Raw genomic sequence first — 17,674 nt, 5'->3', positions numbered from 1 at the left:
GGATAGGGTGGAAATTGAGGCTCTAGTCAAGGAGAAGGAGGCATGGCCAAGTACAGACAGCTAGGGTTGTGTATCCCTTGAGGAGTTTTGGGGATTGAGGACCATCCTTAAGCAGAAAATCAAGAAGCAAAATGAGGACAGGAGATAGCTCTGGCAGACAATATTAAGGAGAATCCAAAGAGATTTTATAAATACATTAAGGGAAAGCGAGTAACTAGAGAGAGAATAGGGTCCTTCAGAAACCAAAGGGACCATCTCTGAGCAGGCAAGGTCCTCAATTAGTATTTCACTAATACTAAAGGGGAGGGGAGGGGAGGGGAGGGGAGGGGAGGGGAGGGGAGGGGGTGCTGCACCAATGCAGGAGAGGTTTGGGCCCAATGGGTCCACTTGGTCTAGTAAGTATATAAAATTGTAAGAGACATAGATGGAGTAAATCACCAGGAACGTTTTCCCATGGCCAGGGTATAAAAAAATAATTTTTAATGGGATTTAATGGGAATGGAATGATTTCGTTTTACACCGATATCTTGATATTTTGAACTTGCTGCCAAAAAGAGGTGGTGGAAACGGACACAATCATTATGCTTAAGAAACATTTAGACGGGCGTTAAACAAGGCATAGTAAAGTACAGATCTACAAATGAGATTATCGAAGATGGGCAAAAAGTTCAGCATGGATGTAATGAGCTGAAGGGCCTGTTTCTGTGCTGTGCTGTTTGAATCTGTATAACTAATAAAAATAGGATTAATGTGGGATTCGTGTAAAATAGGTGGAAAATGGTTAGTGAGGATTTAGTGGGGTATTGGAACGGTCTCTGTGGTGTATGTCTCTATAGCATCCTGTGAGATCAGACCACAGCAGGAAGGCTTGTTGGTCAACATTAAACAAAAGACTGAATTGACCATTTATTTCTTGCCCAGTGGGATATTGTGCTTCACTAATCACTTGCTCACATTTGCCCAATTTCAACAGCAAACAATTATGTAAATAATTCATCAGCTGTATAAAAGTACTTTGCATTATCTTGTAGGTGGGAAAGGCATTCTACATATCCAAATCCCATTCTTTCATGACAAGGTTTGAGAGTAACCTCAGAATGTACATGATGTGTTAATTAAGAATAATGCTACGAGGATTGGTGAAACTGAACAAAATTATTTTGTGAGATTTTAGTTTGACTTTTTAATAGGATTGTCTAGATCTTATCTATTTAAAGAGAAGACAGCTTCTCATGTTTTCTTTCTGTAAATCGGCAATGATTTTCATTCCCAGATATCTCAGTCACAGGGTTTTGTGTTGTGCCACACCACCCTGGCCACGCTCTCTTTTCACCCTTGCCACCGGGAAGAAGGCACAGGAGCCTGAAAACAGTAACGTCCAGGTTCAAGAGCAGCTTCTTCCCTACAGCCATTAGGCTCTTAAACGCTGCAACCTTCAAATAAATAACCTCCAAACCAAGAGGACCTGGGGACATTATTTTTGGCTTTGCACTACTGTTGTCTATTTATTTGTTTGTTTGTGTGCAAATATATCTCTAAAGTCTAAAGTGCAAAATCTAAAAGCCCATGTTAATCAAACCACAAATCCCGAATTGTCAAGTAACCCTCAACGTGTACATCTTAACCAGTGAGTGGCAAACATACATCATTTATTCATTGCTACAATACGTAGAACACAGAAAAGTATAGCACAGGAGGCCCTTCAGCCCACTATGTCTGTGCCCAACATGATGCCAAGATACACTAGTCTCATCTACCTGCACACGATATCATCTGCATACAGTATATATATATATATATATATATATATATATATACGCACATATATACATACACACACATATATATATATACATATATACACACACAGACACACATATATATATGTATATCTATAGCTATGTATATCTATAAATCTATATCTATCTATCTATCTATCTATCTATCTATCTATCTATCTATATATTGTTGTTGTTTATTATGGGTTTTACAGAGTAATATGTTTACATATCGGTTGTACTGCTGCAAGTAAGAATCACATTGTTCCGTTTGGGACATATGGCAATAAAACACTCTTGACTCATGACTTCTAGTTCTCATTGGCCGACGAGTGACAAGGTGACTTTTCAAGGTGGCTGTTACAAGTGCCTGAGTATTTGCGCAGTCCAAGTACAGCGAACGCTGCTGCTTTCTTGCAGCTGGTGAGTAGCGGGAGGGGGGGAGCGCGGTAGCTGAGCACGCCAAGTCCTGCTCAGTGCCAGCCACACTTTATCTGGAACCAGCCTGCGTTTCACTGCCCACTTTTCACACGGCGCTCCAAATAACCAGCAAGAACGCCACCCTTCCCCAACTAGCAGTCTTCCATTGTGCATCCCGGCCATGGGACACTATGTATTCCCTGTCCGCCTGCCCATCAGACTGATGCAGGAGATAATGCGTGATGTTATTCTGCACCAAATGAAACTACACAGCTCCCTTCTAGGGTGACAATGCTCAGCGGTTTTCGATCTGAACGAGAAAATAGGACCTTCAAATACCCTTCCCCCGATTGGAATTTCAACGCGGTTCATATTGCGAGACTATTGCAAAAGTCCCACTTTAACATGGATATACAGAACACAGGAGAGATCATGCTATCCTGCCCGGGAACTAATGAGTTAATACCAGCTTTATCTTGTACTTGAAGGGGAGGGAATCAGATTGCAATGACATTCTCGTGCGCATCCGTTTAAAATAGAATACTGGAACATATAATGCGATTTATTCTACCGCATGACTCGAAGGAAGGAGCAATCGGTTAAATTATTTGATTCCGTGAGCATGCATTAACTGACCTGATTTAATAAAACTTTTTTTGTGTGTTTTCGTATGATCTTCGTATGATTGTACTCAATCTATGCGCACACACACACGCACACGAGGTTGGGCTATATACAAGTAACCTTGCAGATTCCTGGAATACTAACACCTATGTCCAATATTTAAGCATCATGAGAGAAATAACAAGAAGCGACGTTAGGCTGTGTAAAAAGAATTGTAGCCATTGCCTGGCCCTCTACTCCCAAGGAAAGGGGTAACACAATAGTATCCCTACAATTGCTTTACTTAATGAAAAGCATGTGTTACAAAGGACGGCACAGTGGTAGAGTAGCTGCCTTGCAGCGCTGGAGACCCGGGTTTGATCCGGACTGCGGGTCCTGTCTGCGCGGAGTTGGTACGTTCTCCCCGTGATCGTGTGGGGGTTCTCCGGGTGCACCGGTTTCCAAACCCTAACAGGTTTGTAGGTTAATTGGCTTCGGTGAAATTGTAAATTGTCCCTAGATGACTGGTCGGCGCGGCCTCAGTGGGCCGAAGGGCCTGTTTCTGCGCTCTATCTCTAAAGTTTAAAGTCTAAAAGCCCATTCGTGGGTTCAAATAACCCTCGACATGTGCGTCTTAGCCGGTGGCAAACATACATAATTTGTTCGCTACCATATTACATAGAACGCAGAAATGTACTGCACAGGAACAGGCCCTTCGGGAGTACCTGGAGTACTGTGTGCAGTTTTGGTCTCCAAATTTGAGGAAGGATATTCTTGCTATTGAGGGCGTGCAGCGTAGGTTTACTAGGTTAATTCCCGGAATGGCGGGACTGTCATATGTTGAAAGACTGGAACGACTAGGTTTGTATACACTGGAATTTAGAAGGATGAGAGGAGATCTTATCGAAACGTATAAGATTATTAAGGGGTTGGACACGTTAGAGGCAGGAAACATGTTCCCAATGTTGGGGGAGTCCAGAACAAGGGGCCACAGTTTAAGAATAAGGGGTAGGCCATTTAGAACTGAGATGAGGAAAAACTTTTTCAGTCAGAGAGTTGTGAATCTGTGGAATTCTCTGCATCAGAAGGCAGTGGAGGCCAATTCTCTGAATGCATTCAAGAGAGAGCTGGATAGAGCTCTTAAGGATAGCGGAGTCAGGGAGGTATGGGGAGAAGGCAGGAACGGGGTACTGATTGAGAATGATCAGCCATGTTCACATTGAATGGCGGTGCTGGCTCGAAGGGCCGAATGGCCTCCTCCTGCACCTATTGTCTATTGCCCTTCGACCCACTATATCTGTGCTGAACGTGATGCCAAAGTCACACTAATCTCGCCCCGCATGCACAAGATCCGTATCTCAGCATCCCCTGCATATCCATGTGTCTATCGAGAAGCCCCATTGAACCCACAATCACATTACAAGTCTCAATCAAATACTTTCCGAACAAACTGGAGATCAGTTTAACAGTGGCTGCATGGGAAAAGCAGCAAACATAATCAAAGGCCCATCCCGGTCATTCCTTCTTCTCCATCCTCCCGTCCGGCAGAAGCAACAGAAGCGTGAAAGTGCTCGCCACTAGACTCACGAACAGCCTCCTCTCCGCCATTATCAGCTTTATGAACAGTCCTTCCATAAGCTGTTCGATTCACCTCTCCCCCATTGAAGACATTGGACACAGTCTAAGGAATGCGCTGCAATGTTGAGAACTATGTTCTGCACTCTGTATCTTTCGCTCTGTCTTTTACACTTGAGTTTGCTTACTTGAGTAAGGGGTTGGACAGGCCAGATGCAGGAAGATTGTTCCCGATGTTGGGGAAGTCCAGAACAAAGGGTCACAGTTTAAGGATAAGGGGGGAGTCTTTTAGGACCGAGATGAGAACGTTTTTTTTCACACAGAGAGTGGTGAATCTGTGGAATTCTCTGCCACAGAAGGTAGTTGAGGCCAGTTCATTGGCTATATTTAATAGGGAGTTAGATGTGGCCCTTGTGGCTAAAGGGATCAGGAGGTATGGAGAGAAGGCAGGTACAGGTTACTGAGTTGGATGATCAGCCATGATCATATTGAATGGCGGTGCAGGCTCGAAGGGCCGAATGGCCTACTCCTGCACCTATTTTCTATGTTTCTATGTACTGATTGTATCTATGTATGGTATGTTTTATTTGTTTAGATGGCATGTAAAACAAATCGTTTCATGCTTCCTCCGTACACGTGGCAATAATAAACATAAGCTTTGTAATAAGGTGTGCAGGAAGATGCTGGTTTACACCTAAGACAGACACAAAATGTTGGAGTAACTCGGCGGGTCAGGCAGCATCTCTGGAGAGAAGGGATGGCTGACGTTTCGGGTAGGAAGAAGGGTCTCGACGCGAAGCGTAACCCATTCCTTCTCTCCAGAGATGCTGCCTGACCCGCTGAATTACTCCAGAATCTGTTTCTATCGTAGTGGACAAGGTCTGTATAAAAACAAACACTGTCGCCTTTAATACAGCCGCGGGCAATGGGCTTTTCCCTACTCCTTGACTTTTCTAATATTTAACATCACAATTCTTAAGCTTAAGTAGCCACTGGTCGTTGTCTTTCAATTAATTGGCGAAGGGTTTGTTTCAGACAGAGTGCCGCTGGTGACCCACGTTTCTATTTTTGTATGGTGCTGAATTCTGAAGGACCCGTTTGAATGTCTCCAGTGAGGTGTGAAAGATGATTATAGCGAGCTTCGTTTCATTTCTGCTCAGGGCGCTCGCTTTCTCGCTCATTCCTATTGGTATTAGTTTGTTATTCTCCAGTGGAACAAGGTGCAGTGAAACTTTTTGTTTTGCCCACTCTCCGCGAAAATTGCACCGTGCAACAGGTAGTGCGGAAGAGAAAGTAAAGCGAGTGCAGAATATAGAAGGGAGGAAGGAACTGCAGATGCAGATTTACACCGAAGATAGACGCAAAATGCTGGGGTAACTCAGCGGGACAGGCAGCATCGCTGGAGGGAATGAATGGGTGACGTTTCAGACGCCTGCAGAAGGGTCTCGACCCGAAACGCCACCCATTCCTTCATCCAGAGACGCTGCCTGTCCCGCTGAGTTACTCCGGCATTTTGTGTCTATCTGCAGATTATAGTAGAAGAAAATAACTGCAGATGCTGGTACAAATCGAAGGTATTTATTCACAAAATGCTGGAGTAACTCAGCAGGACAGGCAGCATCTCAGGAGGGAAGGAATGGGTGACGTTTCGGGTCGAGACCCTTCTTCAGTCTGAAACGTCACCCTTCTTCAGTCTGAAGAAGGGTCTCGACCCGAAACGTCACCCATTCCTTCTCTCCTGAGATGCTGCCTGACCTGCTGAGTTACTACAGCATTTTGTGAATAAATACTGCAGATTATAGTATATACTCCATGAAAGTGATTCGTGAAGATCGGGAATACGTGAACGATACACGAAGCACCTTTCTGTACAAACTGGAGAATAGTTTGGCTATTAACTTTGGCTGCCTCTGAAAAGCAGCCAACATAACCAAAGGCTTGTCCCAGTCCGGACAAACAAGAGGCTAAATCCCGTACTGCCCTGCTGCACAGTGGAAACAGTATTCAGGGGGAAATCGCTTTTAGCCATAAAATATACCCCGTCTATTGAAAACAAAAGGAAATGGTGCTATCTTACGACCTGAATGTCTGAGTCTATGTGTTTGTGATGTTGGTGAAATGTCGGTGTGCATAGTACCTGCAGCTTCAGCCTACTTCTGCTCATGGCAATAGATCTCTTCAGAAGGGTCCCGAGCCTAAACGTCACCTATCCATGTTCTCCGTGGATACTGCCTGACCCGCTAAGTTACTCCGGCACTTTGTCTATTTTTTGTTGTTGTAAACCAACACTTGCAGTTCCTTCTTCAGACCAGTCTCGACCCGAAACGTCACCCATTCCTTCTCCCCAGAGATGCTGCCTGTCCCGCTGAGTTACTCCAGCATTTTGTGTCTATCTTCGGTTTGAACCAGCATCTGCAGTTCCTTCCTGCAGTTCCTTATTTCGACAATGCACTCGAATTGACTTGAAAATTAAACTGCTTTCAGTTTAACGAGAGGTGGCGAAAATGCAAATATTAATTATTTCCAACTTTGCTAAATAGATGTTTTTAATTTACGATTATATTCGCCGCCAGTGCTGATTTCTTAAGAAAGAAGTGCCTTAAGAAGGGTCTTGAGCTGAAACATCATCCATTCCCTTTCTCTAGAGATGCCGCCTGTCCCGCTGAGTTACTCCAGCATTTTGTATCTATCTTCGGTGTATTTTGTGTCTATCTCCGTCCACACCACGGCGGCCTGACCGGGCAATGCAAGGCATCATATCGCGTTATATCTATACCTGCCCCAACTCTTCAACAGAACCATTCAACTCCAATAGCCCTGGTCAGCCTTCCTTCACCGGTACCTTTAGTTCCTCTTCAAGGTGTTCGCGTGGGGGAAAGTTACTACTCCGTCTACTTTTATTTTCAATCTATCTTTGTACAAAATCGTGAGAGGGAGATCGGGTAAACGCACAGTCTCTTGTGCAGAGCAGGGGAATCAAGGACCAGAGGACCGAGGGGGTGGGGGAGAGTGGGGGGTAGGGGGGGGGTGGGTTGTGGGGGTTGGGGGAGAGATTTAATAGGAGCCTGAGGGAACATTTTTTTAGACAAAAAGTGGTGGGTGTATGGAACGAGCTGCCGGACGAGGTAGGCGAGGCAGGGACTATCGCAACGTTTAAGAAATGCTTAGACAGGTTAGATGGATATGGGGCAAACGCGGGCAGGTGGGACTCGCGTAGATGGGACAATAGACAATAGGTGCAGGAGGAGGCCATTCGGCCCTTCGAGCCAGCACCGCCATTCAATGTGATCATGGCTGATCATTCTCAATCAGTACCCCGTTCCTGCCTTCTCCCCATACCCCCTGACTCCGCTATCCTGAAGAGCTCTATCTAGCTCTCTCTTAAAAGCATTCAGAGAATTGGCCTCCACTGCCTTCTGGGGCAGAGAATTCCACATATTCACAACTCTCTGACTGAAAAAGTTTTTCCTCGTCTCAGTTCTAAATGGCCTACCCCTTATTCGACGTGTTGGTCGGTGTGGGCAAGTTGGGCAGAAGCGCCTGGTTCCACGCAGTATTGTCGCATTAGATTATGGAAACAAGTGCAGATAACATGGAATAATGGCTTGTCTTCTGCCCTCCGGCAAAGAAACCCAGTTCCCAATCTCACACCCAGGCAACCCTCGCCACTGTCGACAAATAATTGACTGTGTGGAAAGCAAGTAAGTTGATTTCAACCAACACGCACCCGTTGCTACATCCTCTATCAACTCGCCGGGTTAAAATACAGAAGGACTCAAAGTGCTGGAGTAACTCAAGTGCTGGAGTAACCCAGCCGGTTATGAATAAGGGTCCCGACCCGAAAGTCACATATCCAAGTTCTCCAGAGATGCTGTCCGGCCTGCTGAGTTCCACCGCATCACTAAAACTATCTCTAAAATCGTGTCTCTAAAACTCCACTAACATGTGTGCAAGTCGCCGGGTGACACGGGCAGAGCAAGTGACTGGTGAGAGGTGAGCGGTTCCCTCGGGCCGGTCCTCAGCTTATACTTTGTCTCCGTCTGGCGTTTCGCGCGGTTCATCTGCGAACTTCTGAGTAAATCTAACATCAGCAAATCAGAGAACTGCCCCACGCATCCCTCTCGCCCTCTACATTTGCTTACAGGTGTCGCCAGTTTCCCCGTCCCCACGCTTCTGTTTTTGACCACTGGTCAAGCTTGTGAATGGGGTGGCTGCAAATAATTTCGAGTTAGTTTAAGAATCGCAGGTTACCTTTATTCCAGAGAGTGGTCTACAAACTAGAACCCTCAGGCGGCGCTGAGTTAACGCTCCATTCATTCATTCAATCAATCAATCAATCAACGTCTGGCGCATTGCACTGTAAACCCCAGGTCGAATGCACTTACAGGTACGACGTGAGCCTGCTGAGATTTGCTGGGATGGTGGTCAGCCCTCGGTCCGAGCAGTCGACTCGCACCAGCACGCCGTCGGCCTCGCACAGGCAGGGAGCCGGGCAGTCGCCTCTCCTGGTCAGTGAGGAGGGGTAGCAGAGCGGCAGAGCCAGCAGCAAGGGTAGGTGCAGCAGCCGCGTCCGCCACATGTCTCTAAGGGCCGTGGGAGAGGGGCTTCTCACTGTCAATTCCCTGACTCCAGCGAGGTTGCCACATGCCGCGCCGGACCCCAGCTCCAAGTCTCAGAGCCGCTGCCCCAGCGGCCCCTTTAAGTAAGTGGCCCGCCCCGCCGCTGACATCACGGTGGTGTGGCGCGTACTCTCTCCCAGAACCACGACCCCCCCTCCCCATACCCCATCCCCTCCCCAGTCCCCATCCCCACCCCTCCCCACCCCACCCCTCCCCACCCCCTCCCCAGTACCCATCCCCACACCCTCCCTACCCTCTCCCCACCCCCTCCCCCCCCCCTCCCCACACCCTCCACCCCCTCCCCAGTCCCCATCCCCGACACACGTCCTCCTGGCAAACACAGCACATACACGCGCCCCGGAGTCACCCATCCTCACCGCCACCAACACTCTGTCACCCACCTATCACAACCGGTTAACATCTGCCTGCCGGCTCTATCCCAGTCCTCCAAGCGCAAGAGTCACACATCTCCCAATGCAAACCCCGGCACGCAAGAAAACAAAACAACTCGTTAAGAAAACCTGAACTATGCTTGAGCAACAACTTAAAAACAACTTAAAGGAGATGCAACGTTGTAATAATGCATGCGAGAAACCCAGCGCACGCACAAAACAAAACACATCGCCCAGTTAATTCAATACAGAGCAAAACACGAGTGCTGGAGTAACTCCGCGGTCAGTAGGTCGCTGAGTTGCTCCAGCACTTTGTGTTTCTCTAAAGATTCCAGCATCTGCAGTTCCTTGCGTTTTCGTTCAACGAACATAGAGAAGCCCTGGAATGAATGCTCGATGAACGCGTGAATGATTCTATCAGCACTTCACCTGCATTCATATAGTAAATATAGGCGGTTTATATAGTCGGTGAGGGAATGGCCGTTAACGAAGGAAAGGGGGCTGGAGATCGATAGAGGAACTCAAGGACACAATGAGCTGAAGAGTAGACACAAAATGCCGGAGTAACTCAGCGGGACAGGCAGCATCTCTGGGGAGAAGGAATGGGTGACGTTTCTGGTCGGGTCTGAAGAAGGGGCTCGACACAAACGTCACCCATTCCTTCTCTCCAGAGACGCTACCTGTCCCGCTGAGTTACTCCAGCATTTTGTGTCTACCTTCGATTTAAGCCAGCATCTGCAGTTCTTTCCCACTCATTCATTATGAGCTAAAGAGTGTTTGGAAGGGTGAGCAGATGGTTTGAATGCTGAGTCGTTCTGAGGAAGGGTTCCCAAAGGTCAGCGAAAAACCTGAACTCGTTTAAAAGCAGAACGAGATGGCCCAGGATAGACAGAACAAGCTGGAGTAATTCAGCGGGTCAGGCAGCATCTCTGGGGTAAAGGAACGGGTGAAGTTTCGAGTCGAGACCCTTCTTCAGCCCAATCTATCCCGAAGAACAGAAGTTAATGCCAATTATCTGGAAATTCACGACTCCCTCAAGCAAACTTGCCTCTCTAAACTGTAAGCAAAATATTAGATGCACACGCAAAGCACACAGTATGCAGCAAGAACGAGTAGCGACCCCCCTTCTCCCCGCTACGCCCCTCCGTGAATAAACAGACCCACCTTTGTCACGTTACTGCAAATTCCCCCAGCCTCGCCGTTGATTTTCGCGTTACATTTTGCGAAACCCGTTTCAGTCGGAAATATTGGAGGAATAATGTCTGCTGGTTCCGTCCGGTTACAAACCTGATCCAGTTTACTCGAGAGAAAGGATTTGAAGATCGATTTGAAAACGGGCAAGAGAGTTTCCCAAATTTTATTGAATTTCATAGAACTTTGAATGGTTTGAACTTCGTATCCTCCAATATCGTAACGCGATTAGTTAAAAATAAAATTAACGTTTTTGTATACAACGCAATTACAATCCGTCAAATGTATACCATTGACGATAGACAGACCTCTATCTTTCAGTCTGAAGAAGGGTTCCGACCCGAGTTGTCACCTATTCCATTTCTCCAGAGATGCTGCCTGACCCGTTGAGTTACTCCGGCATTTTGTGTCTATCTTCGGTATAAACCAGCATCTGCAGTTCCTTCCTACACAATCATACCATTAATGGTCTTTCAACTTCATAATGTTCAATTGTATTGGAGACGAAATGTAGCAATTTAAAGGGAAACGCATTTCTTTATTGTTAATTTATATCCACCATTGTACCTATCGTAATAACTGGATGGTAGACACAAAATGCTGGAGTAACTCAGCGGGACAGGCAGCGTCTCTGGAGAGAAGGAATTGGTGACGTTTCGGGTCGAGAATAATAACTGAGATGGGTCTCGACCCGAAACGTCACCCATTCCTTCTCTCCCGAGATGCTGCCTGTCCCGCTGAGTTACTCCAGCATTTTGTGTCTACCAATAATAACTGAATTCTGGACTTGAGTGAGAAGAACATATCGCACCCATTATGCTAGAAGTTCAGAGGCCACTTTAGTCCTTTTTTAAAAAACAATTAACTCCTTTGCACGCGGTTAAAAATGGGGATCTTGGGTTGGAACCGTGAAGAGAAGAGGCGCTGGAATAATTCTGACCATTTGGGATGGACCCGGGGAAGGACGGGCGGCGATCCTGGGGGGGGGGGGGGAGAGAGAGGGGGGGGGGTGGTTGAGCGAGTTGAGGGAAAAGGATCACGTAACACATCAGGAATGGAGAAAGAAAGAGGCATCTTATAAAACAAAACAAAAACTTTTATTCAGAATAAAAAAATTATACAAAACAAAAATTGTGCAAAGCTCTCAGAAGCTATACATATATTAATTAGTGTGGAAATATCATTGTACCAGGCACCTTGTCATTCGTGTGTCCCCTGTGCTGATATTGTCCTCCCCCACAGACCCTTGGCGTTGGCTGCACCGAGCTTCAGCGCGTCCCTCAGCACGTACTCTTGCAATCTGGAGCGGCCCAGTCGGCAACTTTCCCCGACGGACATCTCACTCTGCTAGGAGGTCAACAAGGTCCGGGCAGATCAAAGAGCTTCTTTCATCGAGTTGATGACCTTCCATCAGCACTTGATGTCCAACTCCACGGGACAGTCTGTAAATGAGAGTGTCCTCTGTTACGGAGCTGATGAAAGAGAGTAATCTTAAGGGGTTCTCCAAAAAAAACCCGAATGAGCGAGAAGGTGAGATGTGAAGGGGAGACATGGTTTGTTGGGCAAGACTTATAGCCAGCAGCTTGGGTGTCGGGGAGAGCGAATTGCACTGAATCAAGGCGGACGGACAGGAATCATTCTATCAAACGCATTGGGAGAAAGAAATCCCCAGAAACCCGAAAGCAGTAATGTCGATGTTTACAACATGAAATAAAGTATTTTCTGTTTCTGTTTCTGTATTGCGGGGCAAAAACGCACCAATTAAAGCACTGCGCTGGACTGCGGGTCACAGAGAATTATCCCGGAATTGGACTTGATAATATCAATAGTCAATAGTCATTAGTCAATTTATTTGTCACATACACATAAATGTGCAGTGAAATGAAAAATTACCCGCAGTTCAACAATAAGACCAATAAGAATAATCAATAAAAATGCAATAACACATACAATCATAAACTAACACCAAACAAAAGAAACATCCATCACAGTGAGTCTCCTCCAGTCCCTCCTCACTGTGATGGAAGGCCAGAATGTCTTTTTCTCTTCCCTGTCGTCTTCTCCCGCGGTCAGGCTGTTGGACTCTTTCCTGATTCCATGTTCAGATGTTAATCCTTTAACAATTCAATAACTTGATAACGAATGCCAATGTTTGGACGAGGATTTGATAATCTGACTGTATCGATTGTATAATGTAATTTATATTTTAACGAATCTATAACGTAATAATTTTATTTGTATTTTTTTTTAAACTTAAAAAAAATATCTTATTACTCCGTCCCAGTGCGCACCCATCGTTTAATATATTACAAACATACCCATCCCACCCATTACACGCATACCCATCCCATCGCAGTTCACACTCATTACAATGTTGTAACAATCTGCCTATCTCCGCCAACTCGCCTATGTGAACCTATTACCTGCCATGCGTTGTCCAGCCTCGCCCCTTTTCTAACTTTCTTCTCTCCCCTCCTACAAGGGTCTCGAACCGAAACGTCACCTATCACGTGTATGAAGGAACTGCAGACGCTGCTTCACATCGAAGATCGACGCAAAATGCTGCAGTGACTCCGATCATGTTCTCCTCAAATGCTGCCTGAACCGCTGAGTTACTCACTCCAGCACTTTGTGTCCGACAGTGGATATGATCCCAGTGTATAATGTTCCCTGTGTAGATCAGATCGGCTGTACTTCCATTATAGTAATTTTTATAAGAGTGCATTAGCGTTCCTATTGAAAATCATTATCCATCCAATGCATTTCCACCCACGTGCATACCGAAAATGTTGGTCACAAAATGTTGGAGTAACTCGGCGGGTCAGGCAGTATCTCTGGAGAAAGTGGGAAAGAGAAAAGTGGGAAAGAGAAAGGAAAGAAAAATGAATATTCCTTCTTTCCAGAGATGCTGCCTGACCCGCTGAGTTACTCCAACATTTTGTGTCTATCTTCGGTGTTAATCAGCATTTGCAGTTCCTTCCTACGCTGTGCAGGCCAGGCTGTGTTTCGAGATACAGCACGGAAACAGACCCTTCGGCCCACCGAGTCCTGCCCGCACATTAACACTACCCTACACAAATGACAATTTTACATTTATACCAAGCCAATTAACCTCTTTGGTACGTCTTTGGAGTGTGGGAGGAAACCGAAGACCTCGGAGAAAACCCACGCGGTTCACGGAAAGAACGTACAAACTCCGTACAGACCGTGCAAATCCATAGTCAGGATCGAACCCGGGTCTCTGGCTCTGTAAGGCAGCAACTCTAGCGCTGCGCCCTTCTGGTCTCGATCCGAAACGTCACCCATTCCTTCTCTCCAGAGATGTTGCCTGTGCCGCTGAGTTACTCCAGTATTTTGTGTCCATCTTCGGTTGAAACCAGCATCTGCAGTTCCATCCTACAACAGTTATATATATATATATATATATATATATATGATCGAGGGCATATTCCCTTCGGTACCTATACATCTACACTTAAAAGCCGTCTGCAGTGGTTGAAGCGTGCATACCCACGCTGCGTTTTAAGTTTCCTTATCGGTGTGGGAAGCAAAGTCTTGTAATTTAAATGTAAACATCAGTGGTCGTGTTTGCTTCGAACTGTCAGCCGCTTTTTCAAAAATATGTGAGTGCAGACTATTTAAAACTCCCAAAGCCACAGTAATTCTTTTCTGGGATATATACAAAAGAAGCTGTTCCACTCCAAATGGGAACGTCTGTTTAAAATCTTATAGAAGGACCTAATCAGCATGAAACCCCTAAGAGAAAAGAAGCTTATTTAATTTCCAATAAACAGCTTAGATTAATTAGGCTCCCACGGTGGGAAGGGATTTCGGGAAAAAAAAGGAACTAAAAAATATATATCACAGATAAAAATGATTTCATTCTGAAATATAGTTTTTGTTTAATTGGCCCACTGAGAGTGTTCCGTCTTCTATAAGTAAGTAACAGCCAAGGAACTACACGGCTGGTTGCCTTTCGGCTCATCATGTCTTTGTTTACTCCCTGTTTGAGCTACATTCATATCCAGAGTTTTACCCAAAGCTTTATACGTTTCCTTCATGTGTAGACACAAAGAACTGCAGATGCTGGTTAATACACAAAAAGGATACAAAGTGCTGGAGTAACTCGGTGGGTCAGGTAGTATCCCCGGAGAAATTGGATAGGTGACGTTTCGGGTCGAAAGCCTTCTTCCGACCTTGAAGAAGGATCTTGACACGAAACTTCACCTATCTACGTTCTCCGGGAATATTGCCTGACCCACCGAGTTACTCCAGAACGCTGTGTCCGTTTCCTTCATATATTAGACAACGGTTAGAGATGCTGTCTGACCCGCTGAGTTACTCCAGCTTTTTGTGTCTATCTACGGTTATTTATATATTCGTTGGTATTTATTCACAAAATGCTGGAGTAACTCAGCAGGTCAGGCAGCATCTCAGGAGAGAAGGAATGGGCGACGTTTCGGGTCGAGACCCTTCTTCAGACTGCATCGTTGATGCTTTGTCAAGGTATATGCTTTGAATTTGAAATTCAGGTTTATATCTGTAGAATTTCCGATAGGTAAAATGAATATTTATTTACACATAGGATGAAACCAAACGTCGCTAAAAATAATTAGCTTGCAAGGTTCCCTGTCGTTTGGGAAGTTGTTATTGATGTCGTGTCTACATTTCGAGACAGTGGAAGATATTCCGGGGTATATAGATCTTGGGACTCGGGCATGATACTTGTAAACTACCAGGGTCAGAGGAAGATAAGGTAAAAAGTTTAGAAACTCCAAAAACAAAAATCAAAAAGTCAGGTAACAGTTGGAACATCTTCTCTGCCTCAATAGATGAAATTAACAACCAGTCCTTTTTGAAAGATAAGACTTTCGTTATTAGCAATTTAAAAAAAATCCCATTTAAAACTATATTGGATAATTATTTAAGATTATAACAATAGATTTGATTTGTGTCATTAATATTGTTCCTTAATGAATAACACGCGCGCTCGCTGCACCACTATTTCTGTTCATACACCAGACCTCCAAACGATGCACAGAGTGAAGCCGAAATCCATTGATTCTATCTTAAAACAAGTCACGGCAGTACACGTACATTTGTCCGTCACGGAAGCCTTTTCAAATATATACGCAGAGAGTGTACGCTGTGTAGAATTAGACCACAGAAGTAGAAAGAAAGCGTTCAGTCAAGGGTATTAGTAAATTGAAATGTCCTTGCGTTATTCCGAAGATTTGATTCAGGCTACAACACATGGGGCAAAAGGTAGGCACAAAGTGCTAGAGTAACTCAGTGGGCCAGGCAGCATCTCTGGAGAAAATGGGTATGTGACGTTTCTTTAGAAGAGGGTCCGAAGAAGGGTCTCGACCCGAAATGTCACATTTCCATCCATGTTCTCCAGAGATACTGCCTAAAACATCCAGTTACTTCAGCACTTTGTGTCTTTATTTTGTAAACCAGCATCTAGAGATCCTTGTATCCACAGATGATTGCAGTTCGAGACATATGTGATCAATGGCACTTAGGTAAAAGATCAGCCGTTAAAACATCAGCCATGATCGGACTGAATGGGAATGAGCGGTTGATTGGACTATTCCAGCCTCTTTACAACCCTACTGTAGTGCTATTTTATGCACCCTAATGGATGTACTTCTTTCTTCAGAGATGCTGCCTGACGCATTGAGTTACTAAAGCACTTTGTGTCTATCTTTGGTATAGACCAGCATCTACGGTTCCTTTTTATTGCACATAGTTCATAGTTCATAAGTTATAGGAACAGAATTGGGCCATTCTGTACACCATGTGTACTCCGCCATTGAATCGTGGCTGATCTATCATAGAAACATAGAAACATAGAAACATAGAAACATAGAAAATAGGTGCAGGAGTAGGCCATTCGGCCATTCGAACCTGCACCGCCATTCAATATGATCATGGCTGATCATCCAGCTCAGTATCCCGTACCTGCCTTCCCTCCATACCCCCTGATCCCTTTAGCCACAAGGGCCACATCTAACTCACTCTTAAATATAGCCAATGAATTGGCCTCAACTACCTTCTGTGGCAGAGAATTCCACAGATTCACCACTCTCTGTGTGAAAAAAAACTTTCTCATCTCGGTCCTAAAATACTTCCCCCTTATCCTTAAACTGTGACCCCTTGTTCTGGACTTCCCCAACATCGGGAACAATCTTCCTGCATCTAGCCTGTCCAACCCCTTAAGAATTTTGTAAGTTTTTATAAGATCATTCCCTCTCAACCCCATTCTCCTGTTTACTCCCCATAATCCCTGACACCCTTACTGAACAAGACACTTTATATTCCTCCCTTTCCCGACTGAGCCGAGGGCTGGTGGTGCCGGGATGGGCCGGGGGTGGTGAGTGTAGTGACAGCCCACACTCATGTATCACTCTGTCATTCGAACCGCATAATTGCAACAATGAAGTTCCGAAAATAATGTCCTGAATGCAAAAGGAAGTTTACATTTTCTTTCTAGCTCTGTTCGTGGGAATGTCACAACATCCAGGTGCTGGGTGCTATACAATGCAGCCTGCAGCCGCCCACTGTTACAAGATATTGTTCGCAGCTCACCACTGATGAGGTGGAAGACCGAGCCTTTCTCTGTCGGTTGACTGATGCCCTGAGCGCTCACTGATCTTTCCTGCTAATTATAAGGCTCTTCGGAGCCAAAGGCCTCGCACCTGCCCTAATGTTTCCAGGATTGGTCATTATTTCTCTTTCTTTTACAATAAAAGAAAGAAATAAAGTATGTAATTTGTGCTTGCTACCGGAGATGACTGTACCACGGCGGGGCAGTGAGTCAGTAGATAGACCGTGAGCAAGCAGACAGGAGCCGGCTTCCTGGCGGAATGTATTCCTGGGACCGAGATAATGGGAAGGTTTTGTAGCAATTGTGGAGTTTTTGCTTCTTTATACAATGCCCGCTCCTTTGTGAGGAGCCCATTCAGATTGTCAAAGAACTCCTCTGGTCTCACACGACGTGAAATAATAAAATCACCCGATGGGACCGATTAAATACTCATGTTGGAAATGTAACCTCAACTAACGCCTTCAAAGGCGAACATATTAACGGGGT

General features: G+C 45.4%; 1 protein-coding gene across 1 annotated transcript in view; it reads right to left on the bottom strand.

Moving 5' to 3' along the window:
* LOC144603699 (leucine-rich repeat-containing G-protein coupled receptor 5-like) overlaps positions 1 to 8,955 on the bottom strand; it is a 132,804-nt gene extending 123,849 nt beyond the window's left edge. Inside the window, exon 1 of the mRNA XM_078417340.1 lies at positions 8,762 to 8,955. Coding sequence (XP_078273466.1) covers positions 8,762 to 8,955 — 194 coding nt within the window. The remainder of the gene's footprint in view (positions 1 to 8,761) is intronic.
* Between the last annotated feature and the right edge of the window lie 8,719 nt (positions 8,956 to 17,674).

Source organism: Rhinoraja longicauda, chromosome 20 (assembly GCF_053455715.1).
Source record: "Rhinoraja longicauda isolate Sanriku21f chromosome 20, sRhiLon1.1, whole genome shotgun sequence".
Lineage (NCBI taxonomy): Eukaryota > Metazoa > Chordata > Chondrichthyes > Rajiformes > Arhynchobatidae > Rhinoraja > Rhinoraja longicauda.
The sequence above is the reverse complement of the archived record's forward strand: the minus strand, read 5'-3'. Positions and strand labels throughout refer to the sequence as shown.